Genomic DNA, 24,596 nt, shown 5'->3' with positions numbered 1-24,596 from the left:
GGGTGACCTGAGGGTGGAGGAAACTTTATAGTTCCATTGTCATTCACAGATCACAAACTGTTCAGGTTTAGGCTTACTGGCAGCCCCAGACCTGTGCAGGGGCAGGGGAATCATTAAACTGGTTTGCCCCAGAAGACTGGTGGATCGAAATGGGTTTTTCGGTGGGCTCTTCGGGATCTCTCGGTCACTCAGCCTGGTAATCCTATCAACGCCCTGGCTGGCCTCTGGAAAGGGAAAGAGTTGGAGTGGTTGATACAACAGTTCCACCATCAGGGATGGGATGCTCAAGTGCAAAGTAAGCACCTTGGTGGTTCAAGGGGTTGACAACAATGAAATAGCAAGGCAGATAACTAGAGCAACAGAGGAGGAAGACCTGAATGAACACAGCGCTCTTGGCAATGACAGCAAAGAAATCTTACTTTTCCATCATTACTGCATCTGCTCAGTCCGCCAGCTGACATGTTCTGAATAGTCAGAGGGTGTTTACAACTTGACCCTTGGGGTGGAGAGGAATATTGCTCAACAGCTCATTATGACCAATTTGCTAGACACTTTGCAGACAAAGTTAATTTGTGCCACCTGAGGATATGGACAGTTCTTAGAGAATCCAATCATGTGTGCACTCAACACTTGCCCACTCTGGTTGAAGAGAGCTACTAGACACTTTGCAGATAAAGCGAGTAATGTCAGTGGTAAATGCCTCCTTCAGAGAAGGTGTGGTCTCAGCAAGTCTGAGTAGGGGTGTAGGGGGCTTTAACTGTAGCAGGGAACAAACAGTTACAGTCCCTCTACTCCCCACACCAGGGCCCTGATCCAGGGCCCCGCAAAAGTTATCTGTGAAAGAAAATCCTGCACTCGAGGGCAAATCATGTGATCAAGATAGCATGTAATTTGGCCTTTATGTTCTTAACCATCTCAGCCTTGCTGAGAAAAGAGAGGGTATGAACATTTTAAATAAATGAAAAAAATAGTAGTCCAGAAATAAAAGTAACATCCCTTCTATACATACATACATTGTTGTTGTTGTTGTTCAGTCGTTCAGTCGTGTCCGACTCTTCGTGACCCCATATACATATATAAAGAAAGCTAAGTCTGTCTATACAGAACAATTCTCATGTTGCAACATAAACTCCAAAACGTTAATATTTACATTACAGCACATTCTAACTATAATAGAACTAATTACGATAGAACTGGGAATAAATACACTCTTACCAAAGTCTAACAGTAGTCTTACCAAAGTCTAACAGTATTTCAATGAAAATAGGTAAATACTTCCCTTTGGCAAGGGCATGAATGTATTATGATTAACTTACAAAATCTTCAGCTTCAAATTGTTTGGGTTCTTCTTTGTCTTCCTTTTTCAGAGTCTCACATTCAGGTGCATTGCTTTCATGCAAACCTTGGCTTTTTCCAGAATGAAAGTTGCTGGTGCGAGCACGTGAACCTCCGCTATGGTATCCCCCTCTGTGGTTTGTGTTTTCAGTGCCATTTCTGCCTTGCGAACGCCAACCATTTCTCTCTTTTCTTCCCAAATGCCCTTGGATTTTAAAGGTTAAACACAAAATTATAAGCAGTTTTGAATAATTTTGCTTTGCAGAAAGACTACAGGAAAAAAATTTAAAATGTGGTGTGGTAAACCTTTACCTCTAGTTTAAACTTATAGCTGAACCTGGCTTTATATGTAGGGATGTGGCCTTTGGTTTCCTCATAAAGCAAGGACTATACCTGTTGCCAGCCTTATTTTGATTAAACGTGGGTTCCGAGAGTATTTAGAAGTGCAACTAATTTCATTTTAACCTGGTTTCGCAATACAGCCAAATATGTAACACATATAGAGGTTGTGGGGTGAAACTGATACATCAGATGGCAAGACTGTGCGTGCACCAACCCACGGTCCACTCCCTAAACGTGGATTCACTTCTTAAGTCTGACTGCCTAAACAGCTGAACACATCAGGACAGGATCTGTTAACTGTAACAAGCGTTGAGTTGTTTGGGTTTTAAGTATGTTTTAACATTGTTTTATTGCAATGTACTGTACACTGAATAGAGAATGTAGTTTATGATGTGACTAATAAATATAGCTAATGAACGAGTAATGCTAATAAATAAGCTTTGTTCAGGAGTAAAGAGCCACTAATACAGTAGTGACTCATCATATATAACGTGCCTTTTCATTGTTTAACAATCAATGGTTAACAGGATAGACCAAAAAGACCAATCTATCGCTCTTTGTCCCCTTCATGGATCACTGCCTTGTTGTGGCGAAGGGGCTTGCGTAACTCAGTGAAGCCATAAGCTATGCCGTGCAAGGCCACCCAAGACAGACAGGTCATGGCAGAGAGTTCTGACAAAATGTGGTCCACTGGAGAAGGAAATGGCAACCCACTCCAGTATTCTTGCCAAAAAAAGCCCCATGGAATGTATCACAAGGCTAAAAGATATGACGCCGGAAGATGAGCCCCTCAGGTCGGAAGGTGTACAATATACTACTGGGGAAGAGCAGAGGGTATTTCCAAGTAGCGCCAGAAAGAGTGAAGCGGCTGGGCCAAAGCCAAAAGGACACTCAGCTGTGGATGTGTCTGGTGGTGAAAAGAAAATCCGATGTTGTAAAGAACAATATTGTTTAGGAACCTGGAATGTCAGATCAATGAATCAAGGTAAGCTGCAGGTGGTCAAACATGAGATGGCAAGATTGAACATCGACATCTTGGAATCAGCGAACTAAAATGGACAAGCATGGGCGAATTTAATTCAGATGACCATCATATCTACTATTGTGGGCAAGAATCCCTTAGAAGAAATGGAGTAGCACTCATAGTCAACAGAAGGGTGGGAAAAGCAGTACTGGGGTACAATCTTAAAAACGATAGAATGATCTCAGTATGAATCCAAGGCAAACCATTCAACATCACAGTAATTCAAGTCTATGCCCCAACCACTGAGGCCGAAGAAGCTGAGGTTGATCGGTTCTATGAAGACCTACAACACCTTCTAGAACTAACACCAAAAAAAGATGTCCTCTTCATCACAGGGGATTGGAATGCTAAAGTAGGAAGTCAAGAAATCACTGGGATAACAGGCAGGCATGGCCTTGGTGTACAAAGTGAAGCAGGACAAAGGCTAATAGAGTTTTGCCAAGAGAACACGCTGATCATAGCAAACACTCTTTTCCAACAGCACAAGAGGCGACTCTACACATGGGCATCACCAGATGGTCAATATCGAAATCAGATTGATTATATCCTTTGCAGCCAAAGATGGAGAAGCTCTATACAGTCAGTAAAAACAAGACCTGCAGCTGACTGTGGCTCAGATCATGAGCTGCTTCTTGCAAAATTGCAGCTTAAATTGAAGAACGTAGGGAAAACCACTAAACCGTTCAGGTATGACCTAAATCATATCCCTGATGAATATACAGTGGAGGTGAGGAATAGATTTCAGGGATTAGACCTGATACACAGAGTGCCTGAGGAACTATGGACGGAGGTCCGTAACATTGTTCAGGAGGCAGCAACGAAATCCATCCCAAAGAAAAAGAAATGCAAGAAAGCCAAGTGGCTGTCTGATGAGGCTTTACAAGTAGCTGAGGAAAGAAGGGAAGCGAAAAGCAAGGGAGAAAGGGGAAGATATATCCAACTGAATGCAGAGTTCCAGAGAATAGCAAGGAGAGACAAGAAGGCCTTCTTAAATGAACAATGCAAAGAAATCGAGGAAAACAACAGAATGGGGAAGACTAGAGATCTCGTCAAGAAAATTGGAGATCTCAAGGGAACGTTTTGTGCAAAGACTGGCATGATAAAGAACAAAGAAGGCAGGGACCTAACAGAAGCAGATGAGATTAAGAAGAGGTGGAAAGAATACACAGAAGAACTATACAGGGAAGATCTTAATGTCCCTGATAGCCATGATAGTGCGGTCACTGAACTTGAGCCAGACATCCTCGAGAGTGATGTCAAGTGGGCCTTAGGAAGCATTACTAACAACAAAGCTAGCGGAGATGACAATCTTCCAGCTGAGCTATTTAAAATCCTAAAAGATGATGCTGTTAAAGTGCTGCATTCAATATGCCAACAAATTTGGAATACTCAATAATGGCTGCAAGACTGGAAAAGGTCAGTTTACATTCCAATTCCAAAGAAGGGCAACGCCAAAGAGTGTTCAAACTACCGCACAATTGCGCTCATTTCACATGCCAGCAAGGTGATGCTCAAAATCCTACAAGCTAGGCTTCAGCAGTATGCGAACCGAGAACTACCGGAAGTACAAGCTGGGTTTAGAAGAGGCAGAGGAACTAGAGATCAAATCATCAACATTCGCTGCATCATGGAGAAAGCAAGAGAATTCCAGAAAAACGTCTATTTCTGCTTCATTGACTACGCTAAAGCCTTTGATTGTGTGGATCACAACAAACTGTAGCAAATTCTTAAAGTGATGGGAGTACCAGACCACCTTACCTGTCTCCTGAGAAACCTGTACGAGGGTCAAGAAGCAACAGTAAGAACCAGACATGGAACAACCGAGTGGTTCAAAACTGGGAAAGGAGTACAACAAGGCTGCATATTGTCACCCTGCTTATTTAACTTATATGCAGAGTACATCATGAGAAACGCCGGGTTGGATGAATCAGAGGTCGGAATTAAGTTTGCTGGGAGAATTATCAACAACCTCCGATATGCAGACGATACCACCCTAATGGCAGAAAGCGAAGAGGATCTAAAGAGCCTCTTGTTGAGGGTGAAAGAGGAGAGTGCAAAAGCTGGTTTGAAACTCAACATTAAAAAAACGAAGATCATGGCATCTGGCCCTATCACTTCCTGGCATATAGAAGGGGAAGAAATGGAAGCAGTGACAGATTTTACTTTCTTGGGCTCCAAGATCACCGCAGACAGTGACTGTAGCCATGAAATTAAAAGACGCTTGCTCCTTGGGAGGAAAGCTATGGCAAACCTAGTAAGAAGCAGAGACATCACCTTGCCGACAAAGGTCCGTCTAATCAAAGCTATGGTTTTCCCAATAGTAATGTATGGCTGTGAGAGCTGGACTATAAGGAAGGCTGAGCGCCGAAGAATGGATGCTTTCGAACTGTGGTGCTGGAGAAGACTCTTAAAAGTCCCCTGGACTGCAAGGAGGTCAAATCAGTCCATCCTAAAGGAAATCAACCATGAGTGCTCATTGGAAGGACAGATACTGAAGCTGAAGCTCAAATATTTTGGCCACCTTATGCAAAGAGAAAACTCTCTGGAAAAGACCCTGATGCTGGGAAAGACTGAAGGCAAAAGGAGAAGGGGACGGCAGAGGATGAGATGGCTAGATAGCATCACCGATGCAATGAATATGAACTTGAGCACGCTCCGGGAGAGAGCGGAGGACAGGAAGGCCTGGCGTGCTATGGTCCATGGGGTCACGAAGAGTCGGACACGACTGAACAACAACAACAAATCGCTCTTTGTCCAAAGAGCAGTTCTGCAACTACACTGAATAGATCTAAATGTTCTGTTTATTCAATATAATCCCCCTTGTGGATGCAGGGGTGGGGAACGTGTGGCCTTCCAGATGTTTTGGCCTACAATTCCCATGACAGCTCACCACTGGCTGTGCTGGCTAAGGCTGATGGGAGTTGTAGGCTAAAACATCTGATGCCTAAGTACAGAGGATTTACAAATTAAAAGTACCTAAATCCTCAAAACAAGTCAAAATAAAATAGGCTGACACCTTATCAGGAGACTGAACACATACAAACCTCCATTTGCACGGCCGCTACTAGGATCAAATCCATCAGAAGAGTTGTGCCGCCTACGGTTAACTTCATAACGGTTCTCTGTCCACGAAAAGCTTTCGGAATGCTTCTCAAAATTCAGTGATGACTGTAAGTGAACACAAACATTGAGGACTAAAACAGCAACATTAATTAAATCATCAAGCCGTAAGTGGGGGTGTGACCCTGTCTCTTTGCCATCTCAACAGCTTTCAATACCACTGACCTTGGTATCCTTCTGGATAGGCTGTCGGAGTTGGAACGTAGGGGCACTGTATTGCAGTCCTTCTGCTCCTACTTGGATGACCAATTCCAGAAGGTAGTGCTGGGGGATTCCTGGTCTGCCCCATAGCAATTGTGCTAAGGGGTTCTTCAGAGCTCTATTTTATCCCCATGCTTTTCAACGTTCACATGAAACCACTGCGAGAGGTTACCTGGGGATGTGGCCTGAGGTTTCACCAATATGCAGAAGTCACCCAGCTCTACCCCTCCTTTTCATCTAACACAGGTAAGGCAATTGATGTTCTGAATCAGTGCTTAGGCAGTATAATAGGTTGGATAAGACCCAATAAACTGAGACTCAATCCAGACAAAAAGGAGTGGCTCATCTGTCCGATTAACTGGTGTTCAACCTATTCTGTAAGGGGTTGCACTCCCTGTAAAGGAGGAAGTGTGTCATTTAGGGGGATCTTCTTTTATCCATCATTGTCACTAGAGGCGCAGGTAGCCTTTGTAGCTCCAACTCTCTTTTGACAGATATTCACATTCTGGGTTGCTGCAATGTGTTATATGTGGAACTGCCTTTGAAAACAGTTAGGCAACTTGAGTTAGTCCAAAATAGGGAAGCTAGACCACTAACTAGGACTGGTTGATCTGATCATATTATACCAGCATTCTGCCATCTGCACTGGTCGCCAGTTTGTTTCCAGGCCCAATTCAGAGTACTGGTTTTAACCTTTAAAGCCCTGAACGGCTTGGGGCCAGGTTACCTGATCTCCTCCTATATCTACCTACCCAGACCCTAAGGTCATCATCTGAAGCCCTCCTCCATGTGCTCCTGCCAAATGAGGCAAGGCAGGTAACTATAAGAGAGGGCCATTTTAGTCGTGGCACCCTGTGGAATGCCCTCCCAAGACAGGCTTGCTTGGCACCTACATTATGGTCTTTTCGGCTTCAGATCGAGACCATTTTATTCTCCCAGGACTTTTAAGAACTGTTTTAGTGCTTTTAGATCATAGCACTATGACCTAAAGCACTTATTTTGCTGCTGGTTTAACTTTGGGTTAATGTGATGTAGTGTTTTTGTTCTTTGCTGCTGGCTTTATATTGGTTTTATTGTCTGTATGTTATGTTTTTAATGTATGGTACACTCCCTAGAGAACTTGGGTTATTGGGTAGTTTGAAAGTGCAATAAATAAAATAATAAAGACAAGAATATATTGTTGGAATGAAAAAGAGAAAAGGATTGATATTATAAATGCTCTTCAAAGTCTTTCTTAATTTGAGATCAAGTCACTAAGCCTCCACAAGCATCTTCAATAAAACTAGTTCTGCTGAAGTGGAAGCAAGGCTTAAAGATATTCAGAGCACAATCCTGTACATGTCTACTCAAAAGTAAGTTTTCATCAAGTTTAATGGGTCTTACTTCCAAGTGTATATAGGATTGTAGCCTAATCTTTCAGCAGTATCTGCAGCAACCGGCCATTCTACATGTGGTCTGACACTCACCAGATGGGCGGTATTTCCACACCTGCAGGAGTGTCCCATACCTGGTATATTATTTATATGACAGAGGGAGCAATCCTATGGCCTCTAGATAGCGGCTAGATGGCCATAGGGTATGCTGTTTTCCGGGAACCGACCACTCCGAGGTTGGTTCCCAGAAAACCAACCTCCCCCCACTTCTGTGCTTCTTCCGTCCTCCGCACTCGCAAGAGGAGTGTGGCTGGGGGCGTGGCTGGGGGCGTTCCTATGTGTTGTACAGCAGCCTCCCTCCCTGCTCTATGCTCCCATGGCTAGACAGCTGCAATTGGCTGTCTAGCTGAAAAAGCAGGGCAGAAGAAGCACAGAGGGAATGATCCCCTCCATGCTTCTCCTGCCCTGCTTTGGATAGGCGGTCGTCTCAGAGTTCGGAGGCGACCACCTATCTAGATAGGATTGCGCCTAAACTGCTTTTCTGCAAAAAGTTTGTAAGACAGTGTATAAATAAAACAACTTCAAAATAAAATGCATATATCAAAATAGAACATGTTAAGCAAAAAAAAAAAATAGTTCAATGGCAACATAGTATCACAACATCAAAAACAGGAGAAAAATAGAACTACTCCAACTCAAATGCCCAAAGCAATATTATTTTAACCAACTGTTAGAATGCCTGTAAGGCGAGCACCAATCTGGTACCCTGGGGAAAAATGTCCTGTCCCATATCCTCACCAACCACACTTCTCATGGTGGTGAGACACAAAGCAGGGCTTCCCACTGATGACATCATCTGGCAAGCTGAGGGACTCCTTTAAGATAAAAGGTAAAAAAGGTAAAGGTGTCCCCAACCAGTCGTGTCTGACTCCAGGGTGCGGTGCTCATCCCCGTTTCTAAGCCGAAGAGCCAGCGCTGTCCGAAGACGCTTCCATGTGACCAGCATGACTGAACACCGAGGTGCACGGAACGCTGTTACCTTTCCCGCCAACGCGGTACTTATTTATCTACTTGCAATTTCTTGCTTTCAAACTGCTAGGTTGGCAGAAGCTGGGACTGAAGACGGGAGCTCACTCCGTCAACTGAAGACGGGAGCTCACTCCGTCACGCAGCACTCAGGTCTCAAACTGCTGACCTGTCGACCTTCCAGTCTGCAGTTCAGCGTCTTAACCACTAAGCCACCGCGGCCCTGATAACCTGGCCCCAAACAATAAAGGTAATGATCACCACTTTGAATAGAGGCCAGAAACAAACTGCAGATTAAGCAGCAGTCGAATCACACCACTATGGTACTGTTCTCTGCTATAACCATGTATAAACTAAACCACGTGGTCTATTTAAAACTGCCCATTACTCAGAGGATTGAGCCACTTGTATCTCTTACTGCAATTTAAGCTCATATCATTTCTTCATGTGTGGTTGCTCCAGACACCAGAAGACCTGCTAGTATGTAGATACAAGTTTCCAAAAATGTTGCTTCTGGGTGCAATCATGCAGTCTGCCTTTTCAGCACATGGTGGAGCTAGAGTTCCATCAAGCCTGATGATGTTGCAATCAAAGTGAGTTGTTAAAGTTTTGCTATGACATTTCAAGCTCATATTGATCTCTACGCTACTGTGAGATGGAAAACAATTTGATACCCAAGAACAGAAGCAGGCAAGTATTACTTCTTATTAACAAAATCAAAGCAGCATTTTTACCTCAAGAAATATTAAACTGCCTGACTTTTTTCTCCATCCCTCTGCCTCCAAACACACCACACATCATTCATATTGTAAGAGTGGAGTGAAGGCTGCCGCCTTCAAAAACGCAGTTTAAAATATAGGATAAAACATAGAGTAGAGTGATTAAAATCAAGGTGATTTACATCAGATTCAAATCAGATACACTAAAAAAGACTGATGGAAATAAAATTTCTCATTTTGGAAATTACTTCAACCTGAACAAGTGTATTAGCTGGTTGCTATAACAGCCAAAACATTTTAATTATTGTTTATGTTGCTTAAGTTTTGTAATTGATTTTTTAATGTCTACACTTGGGGTGGATCCAATTTATCGCTTAGTGGAGTTCTTCTCACTCTTGAAGAAGGTGGCAGAGAGGTGATCTTTGTGATTTCTCCTTCCCCCCTGCAGCCCCCTGAAACCTGCTCTGGAGGACTTGGGTGCTCTCCAGAACAGCATGAGAGGAGACACAGGGGGATGCAGGGACAAGGGGGAAGCAGTGAAGATGGACTCACTGCCCCCTTCCTCCAGCAAGGAGCCTCCATTGTATCCCAGTGCCTTCCGTGAATGGAAGGAGCTCTTCCATTCACATAATGGCTAACCTGGTCCCAATTCACTGTTTTTAAAAGTAATGTTAGCTGCCTTGGACCTTTTTGAATGACGGGTTACAAGTATTTTAAATAAATACTGCTTTACAACTAAATAGAGCCTTTATACAATCTAGAAGCATAGTCCAAAACCTTTGATCATGTAGTCCTCCACAGAATTATGTCTGCTAAGAAACAAGCAACAGACTGCTGTCAGACTCTCATGCAATGATACTAAGCAAGATCACTTACTTGAAGGCCAAAGTTAGAATTCTGTGCACATTTATTTGGAAGCAAGTCCCACTGAACTAAGTGAGGAATGCATCTAGTAAATGTGCATACAATCAGACTGTAACAGGTGTTCAGACTTTTCCAAAAGTGAGAGATATAATTTAATGGTCAAAATAATATTTCTCTGCAGGCTGGATAGTGTCCATGCTGCTTGGTTGGTGGAGTCATGAATATTCAAAGGTTGAGAACCAAAAGATTACAAGGCTCGAGTAGTTGGAAGGCATAAAATAGCAGTACAAGATTTTCCTCACACTGCATTTTTCTAGAGATAGAAGGTGACATCCCCTAGATTCTTATGTCTCCAAAGGCCTCCTAATCCCTAGGTCCAGTACAAAGCCCACAATAATACAATAAATGGTTTTCTGTAATATATTATGCTTAACCTCAAAATCCAGGTATTTCTCCCCATTGTTCTCCTTTTATGCATTTGGCCAGTCAACTATTTTTTTTAAAAAAAAATACCTTGTATAAGATCAATATGTTTGATACATGCTAAGTTTTTTTTAAAAAAAAAACACATAGGTATTACTATGAAACAGTGACACTTTTTAAAAGTAGCAAATTTATATTTATTTTATTGTGCCCTTTCCCCACCATTTAAGCCTCAGAAACACCCTCTGAGATAATTTAAGCTGAGAATGTGTGACTGGTCATTCACCGCCTTATGAATTTTATGGCTGAATAAGGATTTTAACATAGGTTTCCATGCTCCTAGTCCTATAACTCTACCCAATAGGCAGTGGCCTTTCCCTCTGATGGCTCCTTGTGTTCCAGTTTGGAGATGTCTGTGGTTATAGCAGGTAGACAGTGAAATAAACTTTGCTATTGTCCTGATAAGAGGCAAGCTGCCCTAACTCCCACCCCAGTAACAATAGATACCATAATGTAATTTAAGAAGGCAATCTGCCTTCTATCTACACACTATGATTCTTGCAATATTTGATCGCTGTACTTGGACAATTCAACCTATTTAAGAGAGTGTAGTTGTAGGCTTTAACATGTTAATATTACATTCAGGTTTCCTTTTAAAAATAGTTTAGCTTAAGCAGATGGTTATTGCAACTGAATTTTTTAATGTATTTGTTTGAAGCACTTTTATCCCACTTTTAAGCCAAAAAAAGGCTCCCACAGCAGCTTACAAAAATCAAGATAGTCCTCTGCCCTCAGATTTACAAACTGAAAGACACAAGAAAGGGGATTGGGAGGGAGGAGGAAAAAGCATGATGGTGGTGGTGGATTTAGTTGCCTAGATGGATGGGAATATACCTACTCTGGATCTAATTGTACTCAGGTTATCAATTCTCCTTCTGGGCTGGCCTATTCCTCTTTGTTTTCTTCTCTTCTTTTGCTTTCTGCTCATGAGTTCAAGCATTATCTGTTTCTTCTCCCATCCCCTCAGGGCCAATGTTTCCTCAGAAGCCCTTCTGGTGCCAGCTGGGAGAGGGAAGGCCACCACTGAGATCTGAATGGTGGCAGCTCATCAGGTTGTAGTCTGCTTCTTCTCCCATCCCCTTAGAATTTTTTAAATCCCTCTAAAATCTAGGGGAGGGGTCTTAAAAAAGAGGCCCTTAAGCCAACTAGTATACTTATTAATGGTTTACACAAACTGTGCTAATCTTAACAGTGAAAAGTAAATAGATTCTGATACTAGTGATTTAATAGACTACAAGAACACACCTTTGATGATGATGGTGGAGTAGGAAAATTAAGCCAGGCTGGAGCAAAGTCATGCTGCGCCATTTAGGTCCAGTCTCTCCAAATCAGTAAAAGAAGGCTTCAGCACCTCATGGCAAATACCTACCAGGGAAGTACAATGTATCATTATGTAGGATAAATATTTATATATTTATTTTTTTACCACAATGGTCCTCAAGGCAACTTACAAGTGAAAAGTAGTAACAAACCACAACAAAATGCAGTAACACAGGTAAAACAAAACACAAGTACAGCAGTTCTTCACCAAATGCACTTGGGAAAAGCATGCTACAAATGGGACACCAGAAAAGAGGTCCTATGCCCTGGTTAAATGGAAACAAACTGGAAGTCCGTGAAGATTCTTGAACACCAGCAATTTTAGTGCTCAAGTTACTTAAATCTCAACGTTTACATACTTAGAAGTATTTCTATCCCTTGAAATCAGTATCTTGAGGAACATAATACTTACAAATGAAAAGGGGAAAGAATTCACTTATGTTTGCATTCCCATACACAGGTTTCAATCCAAAGATCCACTCTGCAAATGAGAGGCACTTAAAATTTTGCTTGTACCTCCAATTCACAGTGGACACAAAATAAAGTGGCCATATAACATGTTAGGTTCTCCGAGTAAAATATGCAGTCTTATGCATCCTTACCTAGGAGCAAGTCCTGCTGAACTCAGCAGGATTTACTCCGAATCAACATGCAAAGTATATAGCTGCACAATTTATACTAGAAAATTAAACACAAAATTCTCATTTAATGCTCTCATTTTACGCTAACCTTTATTGTGAATATTTGGGCAGTCTTAGAAGAACCAAGACACTATTCATGGAAGAGATAGTCCAATGGTGTGCCTATGTCAACTATTCTTGTTTTATTTTTATCCCATCCTCTCAATCCTTAAGGAGGCTTCAAGAGTTTTTGTTTGTTTGTTTTAAATCAGTACTGGCTAGCACCAAATATTTAAAAGCAACATAGAAGGTACAACCATTCTTCTGCTCCACCTTCTGCTATTCAATCTCTTTTTAGGTATTCAGTGCAGCAATTTGTAAACACCATCTGGATCCATCTACAACAGGAGTGGGCAACTTGTGGCCTTCCAGATGTTTTGGCCTACAACTCTCATCATCTCTCACCAGTAGCTATGCCAACGAGGGCTGATGGGAGCTGTAAGCCAAAATATCTGACACTATAGTACTGGCATGTAGAACGGCGGGGGGGGGGGGGTTGCCTGCCACCTCTGTAGCATGGTGATACAACCCACGTTCTGAGTTTGCACATAAAGACAACCCATGGTTTAAACAACCCAGAGTACACAACACAACAAACCATGGGTTCTCTTTCTGGGCTGTTCATGGTCAATAAACCATGGTTTGTTAGTGTTGCCACATTCACACATCACAACAACCTATACATACAATGGGTTAGTATTATGTACAAACCAGGCCAATATATCCTCTCACAGAGCACAAAACTAAGGATTCAGGAAAACACAAACAAAAGCCACCTTACAGATTATTGTGCAGACCTTCCTAAGTGGGCAAATATTCAAAGAACATGCAAACTTAACAGGGTGAAATTGCACTGGAGAGAAAAAAGCATGCAACCTTGTAGCCTAGTCCTTTCTTTAAAACAAGGAGTACAATCATTTTGGCTGTCCTTGGAAGTCAGCCAAAAGTTTATTTCCACCTGGCCATCCCCCAACTCCGAGAAAAATCAAGGGCATTCTCTCTTGAAATCATGCTCAGCTACCTCTGAAGCCAGCACAATTACAGAGACAATTGTCTTCTCTCTTCCCCAGCTCTAAGCTCAGAAGGGCAGAGGTTTGTCAACCTGAACAGGAGGGAAAGACATGCTTCCCATGAAAAGCAAATTCTGTGCCCCTACTTTTAACCATTATTATGAGATCTGAATCATTATGCTTACACTGTCCTCTATGAGAGTTTAAGATTCCAGTTGCCTGCTAGCTACATTAACAGCACAATCCTATACCTGTGTACTCAAAGGTAAGACCTGTTGATTTCAATGGGCCTTACTCCCTGGTAAGAGTGTACAGGATTGCAGGATAAGCATCTTTGCAATAGAGACATTTTTCAGTTACAATAATATGTATGTCACTGAAGATCTGAAGTGTAGATTGGTAAGTGCTATCTGAACTGAACAACGGCAAACATCAATGGACAAAGACTACGTTCAATAGCTATACTAGAAATAATGATTGCGATATTTTGGCTTTTATTTTTTACTTATAAAGATGCATCTTGAAGAATCCAAACTAAATTTGGATAAAGATTAACAATATTTACAAGTTCAGCAAGCGCTTATCTCAATTACATTTTCCAGTAGGTCTGAAAAGTTACTAAACAAGTTTGAACAAGGTTTCTAACAACTTTCAGAAATGCAACTATGTCAGAACATTAAGAAGGTTATTGCATGCGAAAGTTCTGGACCCAGTATTGGTCCTACATATTCATTAACCATTTAGATTAAGATGTAAAGAGTATCCAAATTCTAAAGAACTATTTTAGGTGTGCCTAATGCAGGCATGGATAACCTGTGGCCCTCCAGATGTTGTTAGACAGCAACTGCCAACATTCTTAACCACTGGCCATGCAAGCTGGGGTTCATTTTCTTTGAACAACAGACCACCCCCTGACCCCATGTCATAAAGAAATTGCTTGACCTCTCAGATTCAAAAGTGGGTTGCTGTGTGGCATGTGGCGGGAAGGGCAGGCTACAATTCGAAATACATGAGCTTCAAATTTTAGAAATGCAGAGCTAGCTGCATTATTTATATTTTAGACAGCATATTTACCAAGTTTGTCATGTAGATAAAGACAGAAATGAAGACCGAAATTCAATATTCAAATTGGATATTCGGCCTTTGGACACAACTGAATTCAACAAGTCATGTGTCCAATGTAAATATCCATGTACAAATGTAACTAGAAGAACCGAAAGTGTAAGTATAAAGTGAGGGGCCATGGTTCAGGCCATGAATTTTCAAGAATGATTTGGTGTCAAACATTTCCTGGATAGATGTTAATACATAAAAAAACACCAACTGACGAGTGTTAGGTTTAGGTTGTATCAGAAGACAAGATAATACCAACAAGCAACATTCAGTCTGGGGAACCAAAACAGACAACAAACTGAAAAGGATTCAGAGAATAATCTTTGCGTGAAATGTATTACATTTGAGAGCACTGTAGCTCTCGATAGATAGGTAATTGTAATTATATTTTAACAATTATATTCATTTTACCTTTTAAATAGCTTGGAAAAGGTTAACTTGATCATATACTAGGTACTTTGTTTATAGCATGTCAAGCTGCATATAATAGTAAAGACTATAGGAGGAAAAAAAAATATCCATAGAAAAATATTTTACTTCTATTTTTGATAGCCCAAGGTTTCATTAGAAACATTCAGATGTCATGCTAAACTATAGTTTAGTGCAACAAGAGCAAGCAGCAGCAAGCCTAAGTTCTCATGCTCCCCCTTTGGTGTGGCTGCAAATGAGTTGATTTTCATGACCCAGAGCATAACATGTCATCTGAATCCTAAACTGTGGTTACTGTTAATTATGGTTTCATTAAATCAGCCAGCAAAATAACCCATGGTTTGAAGTTCGCTTAACTATGGTTCGTTTGAAATCTGAACTTGGCAAACTGGTTCACATGACATGACAAGATGTAGTTAATCTAAACTGGAAGGAAAAGCCCCCAAACTCCTTCTCACAGCCATGCTGGAAAAAGAAAAGGCGGGAGTGTGAGAGCCCAAGGGTCGCTGCAGTTCACTGTTGTCAGGCTAAACTATAGTTTAGTTGTGTAACATCTGAACCAGGCCATTATGTTAACTTTAAAAACTAACTCCAAACACTTTATTCATTTAGAGAACAAGTCTGAAATTTAAAAGATGATTTCTGGTTACCTTGGTTTGGCTTAGTAGAAGTCTAAAGAGAAGATTTCCCAACCTCTTTCAAAGCATTTAAAGGAATGCCAGAGAAGAGGGTGAGGAATTATTAACCATATCTATTAAAGGTTATGGAAAGACAAGAGGAAGATTTTAAACTACAAGGAATTAAATATTTGGACATCCTACAAATCAGTACAGTGTAAGAACTACATTGCTATTGAAGCTTAAAAGATCTCACCTTGGAAATTTTCATCACACTCTTGAACAATAATCTATCTAGGTTGCTTCAGGTATAGAATTAGGCTGAAGATGAATTTGTGTTTTTTAAAGATCAACCAACAAAGTTACAATTAAATATCATCATAAACTTAATAAACATAAAATGAATTAATGGTTCTGTCACACTCACATGCATTGAATTGCCTACCAATCATATACATTCATTTCAGTTTTTCATCTAATGAAAATAGCTCTGTCCAGCCTAGCAGCTTTGGCTTCTTGAAAATTCTAGACTTTCAGTTACTGTTTCTCTGACTAAACACAGGCTGGATAGGATTGTTGTTCTGTGCTTATGTGGTGGTGGAACTGGGCCAAGAGTGGCAGAGGAAACAGTTAAGACAAAAGGACAATATAGCAGGCTGGATAAAAAATTATGATTTTAAAGAAATAACCAGAAAAATAAAAAGTTGGATCTTTTATTTTCTTAAAGATGCAAATACTACATTTCTCTTAACGAGGTTAACACTAAATAAACTAGACATTAGAATGTTAGCAATACAGTTAGTCTCTATACTATATAAACACCTCTACCAGATATAGTGAGTTAAGAGGCTTTTCTATAGAAATGAAGAACCAATATGATCATGTCTCAATTGTCCAGTCTGCATTTTCCAGTATTCCCACACTTGGCACTGCAATCCTATAACCACTTGCCTGGGAGTAAGCCCCACCAAACTCAATGGAACTTCTTTCTGAGTAGACATGTATAGAATTGTGCTGTTGACCTCAAACTGTCATAGATACTGATCATAAGACAGAGCCTATATGGGAATATTTTAAAGACATTCCGCATACAAGTAAAAAAGGAAACCATGTAAAATATATACACTGGGAATGTTTCACAAATTTTGGCTAATCTTGGTAGCCTTTATTTGTGGTTGCCACCAACTGGTTCTTTCTCGGAGTGCTCTGGCAAACACAGAAAACTTGGGGAACTGACAAGGTCCTGGCAAGACTTCCACTACACTTCAGAAACATTGTGAGTGTCTTTGAATCATAGCATGAAGTTAGAAGACTGGGGAAGCAACAATTGCTGGGCTTGAGGAGAATAGACAGTCAGCATGGAGACCATATTTGGGGACCCTTATACAAGAGACATAACAAAACAATGGGTTTGGAAATGTCAATACATTGTGACTTCCAAAGCTACAGATACTAAAAAAAAACAAAACCCAAAAAACCCAGAGGTCCCAGATACAGGAAACAATATTATGACTCTGCCTACATGAGATTACAACATATTCAGTGAACACTACAAACTGCTACTGCTGCTCAAAAGATAATTCCTTGCATCACAGTGCACCCTCCTGAAATCCAGCCCAAAATAGCTTTTGCATGATTAGCTATGACAGTGGCACTAACAAAACATTCAAAGCAGTGATGTAGCATAGAGCAATTGTGTCCCACTTTATAGCTGATTACAGAACATTTCTCATTAAATATGCTTCAGCTTCATAACTGCTTCTTCACTAGAGACACATCAATGGTTGACATGAAAAGACTGTTACTGATTTTATTAAAATATAAGCCAAACAAGATGGCTCACATAATTGACCCACCCTAGCCCACCCAACAGAGGAAAAAGAAAAAAGCTAGTAGGCTAATAAACAAGTAACTAGATATACTAAGATATTAAAAAAAAGAAGTCTGAGTAAAGAAAAGAAAAAAGCGGAAAGCAGGGTATTAGAAACAAAGGGGAAGCGCAGCAGCAGAAGAACCCAGGTAGCAGAGAAAATTCCAAACTCATTCCTAACAACGATGTTTTATTATAATGCAAATAGTATTCGATTTTCATCCAATATAATGAGTTTCATAAGCAGAATTCAACTATCTTGCTTGCCCATCAGCCAGGCGCCAGTGTGCAAGACAAGCCTGAGACCTCCTCCCAACACTGGAGCTCCAAAAAGGGGGAGGGATGATCCCCAGCCCCCAAGATGGGCAGAACCCTGAAATTTCTTTTAGCTCTGAGTTTGCTGGGCACAAGCAGAGAGTCAAAACAAACCCCTGACCCTCAACTGGAGAGAGAAGCTGGAGCCATCAGTTTATCTTCTCCTGTGGGCAGTCAAATCTCCAGCCACCTATAGATATAGAGCAAGCTGCCTTTCCTCTGCTGGCCCTTGCCGGCTCCTAGCTAGAGGGGAACAGTGGAGGGGGGGTTTTGCACTTGAGGTGCCAACTGCCTAGTAGGCATCCGGCATCCCTCACCAGCTCCACGCTGGAGGGGACAGCGCAGGTGAGTTGGCTTATCCCTGACCTAGTGCTGCATTTCAGAGATGCAGCACAAAGTCAGAGACAAGACCCATCCCTTGGGGTAGGGCTGTCTTGGCAACCACAAGTTTTAGATTGGCCACCAAGGCCACCCAAAAATTTGTCAACCCCTGTTCATATACACAAAAACCTAAAAAAGCAAAGCTGATAACATTCACAATTTTGTTTTACTTTAGTGGAGTTCACAATAATGTGAATGGTTGGCTACCAGGTTGAGCAAAAATTTGTGGTCACCACCAACCCTGCTCCTTCCCCAATTCTTCTGCCAAACATTTCTGCCATATAAATGTGAAGGTGCCATGATGTCCTGCCAATAAGTGATCTTATCCTTAGAAAAAAGAACTGTGAAGATTCAATGAGGCAATTGTTAACTGTAGACGCTAGAGCAGTCCCTCTTGAACTGCAGATGTATCCCCTGCACTCCAACATAATTTGGCAATAACCTCACTGTGTGAATGTTAGATACAAAAGCATATGACATCCCTGTTTCAGGCTGAAGATACAATAATCAATATATTAGTTATCGCTACACTGCTCAGATATCAACTGTGTGGAAAGACAAGTTACAAAGGTGTTCATATGTCCTTCCTGCTCACATTATTTCTGATAACAGAAATAACATGCTGCATAATATTAACTGTAGTTGCATGGACTCAAGAGCTACCTTACCCACACAGAATACCTCCAGAGCCTACCTAATCAAATATGCAATACAGCAAAAAGGGATACTCTTACCATGCCCAGAGAATGATCTGAAGGCATAAAATGCAGTTCTACTGCTGAAGTTAAGCAGCTTTGGCCCTGTAAGCTACCTGCATGGGAGGCCTCTTGGGAACACTCTGAGCAGTTCAACGCTACATACACAAGGAAGCCCTATCCTTATATATCCCCAATGGCTCATTTCTTGTCTCCTGTCATAAAAGAAAAGAATCTCCACAACAACATTTATTCCATTCCTTCGCCATATTTTTCTCCGTTTACGAATGACAAGTTACTATTTGCCAAAAGTAAGGATATTAGCCCCATTTGCTACTATTTGATTGTCTAAGTTGTCTACAACAACTTAGATTAGCAGTCCCTAAAACAGCACGTTATAGGTGGGCAAAGAGACTGAAAAGATAAATATGAACAGATTTACACTTACAAGTTCTACATGTATTATAGACTGGGGAAGGAGGCAGCAACCTGAGGCACTTCTACACCACTTGAAGAGACATTCACAAAACTATCAAGCATTTTTAGCTATGTCTTCTTATCACTGCTTCTAGTTTTTATTTATTTTAAAGATTTATATACCACCCTTTAGCAGTGCTTCTAGGATGGTTTCTGAAAACAAGATAAAATACAGAAGTCAAGATAAAACATTCTTAAGAGCCATTAGGGGTCTATAAATATAGGGCTTTCTTGTTTATCTAGCAGTTAACTCAGACTGTTAAAAAAGCCTGAAAAAATAAGAACATCTTCACCTGGTGCCGAGAAGATTGAAATGTTGGTGCTAGGCAAGCATTTTTAGGGGAGGGAGTTCCATAAGAGGGTGCCACAACCAAATAGGCCTTCTCTCTGGTTGCTACCCACCTCACAAAGCAAGGCCACCTGGAGGAAGGGCTCCAGAAATAACCTCAATAAATGGGCAGGTTGCAAAGATAATTTAAACAAAATATGATGACAAAAACACTCAAGGAGCAGGAAAAAGGTGAAAAAGGTACACAAGCCACACTTCTAAAGGCAACAAAAATGGTATTTTCGGAGGAATTGAGGATTTCCATATGACATTACCAATTCCTTAATGCCATGGAATAAGTGCACTGTATCTACCAAACATGGCTGTCTGATTTAAATCAAGGTGATAAATTAAATCAATGTTTAAATCAGCAAGAAAAAAGACAAATTTAAATCAAGTTTCCCACTCATACAGTTGCATATACTTCCAACAGGACAAATCTGACCACTAAACCATGTTAATTTACAACCAGAGTATTATTTATACTGTGGTTTCAGTCTTATAACCAGACGTTACACCTATCTGTCAGGCTGTATACATTTTGTACACTTTACCTATAAACCAATGTCCTTAAAATAGTCTCATATAGCAGCTTTTCCCAACCTGATGCCCTCCAGATGTTGTGGACTATAACTCCCATCAACCTCAGCCAGCATGGTCAATGGTCAGGGATTATGAGAGTTCAAAACATCTGGAGGTTGGGGAAGGCTGCCATATTTATTTATTTCTATTTATTTATTTATTAAATTTATTAATCGCCCATCTGGCTGGTCACCCAGCCACTCTGGGCAATGTACAATAATAAAAACAATTTAAAACAATAAAATTCTACATTTAAAAACATCGTATTTCTAAAAATACCCTAACCCACCCCAAATGCCTGCCTGAACAACCTCATTTTTAATGCATGGTGGAAGCTCATTAAAGAGGGGGGCATGGCGGAGTTCCCTAGCGAGGGAGTTCCACAGAGTAGGGGCCGCCACAGAGAAGGCCCTCTCCCTCGTCCTCACCAGTCTAGCTGTCCTTTCCAGAAATTTTGAAGCCATGGATTTTTTCCAGGGGGTGGAGGGTGGTTCAGGGAAAAACAGAATGGCGGGGGGGGGGGGGGATTGAAAAATAAGCAATACATTTTTAGCACACTTTACAGATCTAAAGTGACTTGTTGCTTTAGGAGAGCCTTTCCCATCCTAGTGTCCTCCAGACTTCAGTTCTCATCACATCAGCCCCACACAACATGGCCAATGGTCAGGTTTGGACAATGGTTATAGTCCAAAGCATCTGGAGGGCACCAGGTTGGGAAGGTTGCTTTAAGAAGTTATGTATAACTTGGTTTGTTCATAAAATTATTAAAATTAAAAACTGTTAAAAGTAAACTCAGTAAATTTGTAATTACTGTCTGAATGAAATATACTTTTACATTTAATGTGCCAAACATGATAATGTTACAAGCAAACCAAGTTATACATATTCTTTAAGGAGTTTCCGCCAGGCTTTGAAACCTGGCTGTTCGGGCAGGCATTTGGGGTGGGTTAGGGTTTTTGTTGTTTTAGAGCAATGTTGTTTGTTCAGTTGATTGTGTAAATTTGTTGTATTTCGTATTATTTGTACTGTACACCGCCTAGAGTGGCTGGGTAGCCGGCCAGATGGGCAGCTAATAAATCAAATAAATAAGTAACACATTCTAGGTTCCTATTTTACATTTGATCACAGGGACAGCAAGTAGTCCCTGAAACATCTGAATTATCCTAGACGCTGGAATGGAAAGCAACTTTATTTAAGAACCTTTAAGCAATCTCAACCTATTATTTTATTCACTTCTATAAATAGTTTCAATTAATAAACATCTTACTTTTTGCTCATTTTGAAAGGTTATCTCTAGTGGTGGTGTCAACCCCACACCTATGCCCTAGGAACCAGTCTACTGAGTTTCTTTTAGGCAGAGAGTATTTATTCTAGTGGCACCAGTGAAAAGGTTTTATAGCTGAGGCACCATTCCCTAGTGGTGAGATCTAAACAAGAACAGTATTAAAAACTGTAGCAATGACCTCTATAGACCCAAGCCTCAAAGTTAATTAAGGGAGCAATCCTACCAGGATAGGCGTCCGCCTCCAAACTCAGAGGCGACCGCTTATCCAATGCAGGGCAGAAGAAGCATGGGGGGATCATCCCCTCCGTGCTTCAGCCACCCTGCATTTGCGGCTAGACAGCCAATTTCCACTGCTTAGCCGGGGGAAGGTGGAGCAGGGGAAGCGGCTGCCAGACAACACGCTGGATGTGTTGTACCAGCATTTCCGCTTTCCCTGCCCCGGAATGCTCGGTTTTTGCCGCTCTGCGCTCCTCTTCCAAGCGCGGAGCGCAGGGCCATTCCAGGCTGCCTGCGAGGCAGTGTGGGAGGAGGGAAGGTCAGTTCCCGAAAACCAATGTACCCTATGGCCGTGTAGCTGCTGGCTAGCAGCCATAGGATTGCGCCCTAAAAGAAATAAGAAACTTAGATAAGATAACCCACAGGCTGTTCTGTTGCATCTGGTGGCAGTGGCATGATAACACAGTGTTTTTTTCCATGTGTGGATTTTAGATTAGAACAACATTAACTGACTGCTACAGCATTTAGCCAGAACAACCCCAGAATCACAGAACTCGATAGAACAAAACTAAATTGTCAAGAATGCACGTTTCCATCCATATTATGATACGGTGACATGACTCTACTCACATGTTGGGAAACTGAGCATGACTTGGAACATCCCTGAAATAGCTAAGCTGGGAATCTTACAGAGATGATTAAAAAACATTTTCCCTATAGCTTCATTATTTCCAGAAACGTTACATCTCTAGTCATTCCATAAAACTCTTATTACATCATTTTTAGAAATGATTTGGGGGGAGTAAAGGCTGAGTAACAATATATAAATACCTCATTTTAAATATTTTGTCATTCTAAAAGAAAATATGTCATAATCCAAAGCTGTTCCATTTAAAAAAAAAAAAAAAACAGTCCGGGGGGGGGATGTTTCCCCCCCAATTTTGCCATTTTTTAATCCATAAAAACTTGTTTCAATAACATCTATAAAGATGATGATGTAACTACACCTCCCATAAGCCCTAGCCAGCACTGCCAATGGACAGGGATTATGGAAGTTGAAGTTCAAAGTATATGGAGGGCACCAGGCTGCTTACCCCCGCTCTAGACATATTTCAGTTTTCAAGGTTCTTCTTAAAATGTGGCACCCAGAACTGGACCCAGAACTCCAGAGTAGAATGTAACTATTACTTCCAGTGATCTAAACATTGTGATACTGTTAACACAGCCTAACTTTGCATTACCGTTTTTTAACGGGGGGGGGGGGGAGTGCAATCCTGTTAATTCTGCTCAACTTCTCATTGGCTTTTGATACCATTGACCATGGTATCCTCCTGGACAGACTCTGGGGGATGGGTATTGGACACACTGTTACAGTGGTTCCAGTCATACCTGCAGGGCTGATTTCAGACAGTAACATGGGGTGACTATTCCTTGGCCCATTGGCAATTGAGCTATGTGGTTTCATAGGGTACCATCTCCTCCCCAATGGTGTTTAAAATCTGTATGAAGCTGCTGGGAGCGGTCATTACGGGATTTGGAGCCAAGTGCCATCAGTGCGCTGATGAAACACAGCTCTATCTCCCTGTGACACCTGAATCAGGAGAGGCTGTGAAAGTCCTGGATCAGTGCCTAGATGCAGTAATGGGCAAGATGAGGGCCAATAAACTGAAACTGAATCCTGGCAAGACACAAACCCTGTGGGTGAGTGGTTCCCGAGTCCAGGAGATAGGTTCACTGCCTGTTCTGGATGGGGTTGCACTCCCTCTGAAAGATCAGCTCTGTAGTTTGGGGATACTCCTAGACACATCATTGTTGCTGGAGGCCCAAGTGGCCATGGCGGTTCAGAGTGCCTTTTACCAGCTTTGGCTGGTTTGCCAACTATGCCCTCTCCTGGACAGGGATAGCTTGGCCACAGTGGTACAGGCGCTAATAACCTCAAGACTGGATTACTGCCATGTGCTCTGTGTGGGGCTGCCCTTACAGCTACTCCAGAAGCTGAAGCTAGCATAGAATGCAGCAGCTCAGCTGTTGTTGGGCGCTGCCCCTTTTCAGCATGCAACTCCTTTGCTGACGGAACTGCACTGGCTGCCCATTCGCTACCAGGCCAGGTTTAAAGTTTTGGTACTAGTGTACAAAGCCCTAAACAACTTGGAACCAGGACACCTGAGAGAGCGCCTTCTCCCTTATCAACCTGCCTGGTCACTGAGGTCATTGGGGGGCATGGTCCTGGTGGTTCCACATGGACAATATGGCCTGATTGGAGCCCACCAGGAGGAGAGCCTTCAGTGTGGCAGCCCCTTTTCTTTGCTACTTCCTGCCCCTGGAGGTAAGGCAGATGCCAACACTGTGCTGCTTCCGGTGCCTCCTGAAAACAGTTGTTCCAGGAAGCATTCCTTAAATGACCAGTCACAGTTTTTATTAGCCTTTTGTTTTAAATTATTTAGTATGGTGTTTTAATCCTTTATCTTTTTTACTATTGGACTTCTCCTGTTCACTGCTCCAGAATCTGTTTGGATGGGGAGCAGTATACAACTGTTGTAAATACTAGTAGTAATAATGATAACAACAACAACCAGCCACATCAACCTGCTGACTCAGCTCACCTTGTAATCCACTAAGACACCTAGATCCTTTTCACATGTACTGTTGTCAAGCCAGGTTTCCCCCAATCCTATATTTGTGCCTTTGATTTCTTTTGCTATCTAAATGCAAGACTTTACATTTATCCTTGCTGAATTTCATCATGTTGGTTTTGCCCAGCATTCCAGCCTGAAATAAGTTTTTAATATTG

At 41.6% G+C, this 24,596-nt stretch overlaps 1 protein-coding gene across 4 annotated transcripts in view; it reads right to left on the bottom strand.

The window, feature by feature from the left end:
- The window catches only part of GPBP1 (GC-rich promoter binding protein 1), a 51,202-nt gene that overhangs the window by 11,504 nt on the left and 15,102 nt on the right, over positions 1-24,596 (bottom strand). For all 4 annotated transcript variants that reach the window (XM_084833282.1, XM_084833280.1, XM_084833279.1 and 1 more), the window contains 3 exons: positions 11,733-11,852; positions 5,746-5,869; positions 1,317-1,540 (listed from right to left, as the gene is read on the bottom strand). In XM_084833282.1, the coding sequence (XP_084689408.1) occupies positions 1,317-1,540; positions 5,746-5,869; positions 11,733-11,795 (411 nt within the window). In that variant the 5' untranslated portion in view covers positions 11,796-11,852. The remainder of the gene's footprint in view (positions 1-1,316; positions 1,541-5,745; positions 5,870-11,732; positions 11,853-24,596) is intronic.

The sequence above is a fragment of the Heloderma suspectum genome, chromosome 2 (assembly GCF_057233095.1).
Source record: "Heloderma suspectum isolate Gila_16-S chromosome 2, 16-S_ref, whole genome shotgun sequence".
Taxonomy (NCBI): domain Eukaryota; kingdom Metazoa; phylum Chordata; class Lepidosauria; order Squamata; family Helodermatidae; genus Heloderma; species Heloderma suspectum.
This window is presented reverse-complemented; position numbering and strand designations above follow the sequence as displayed.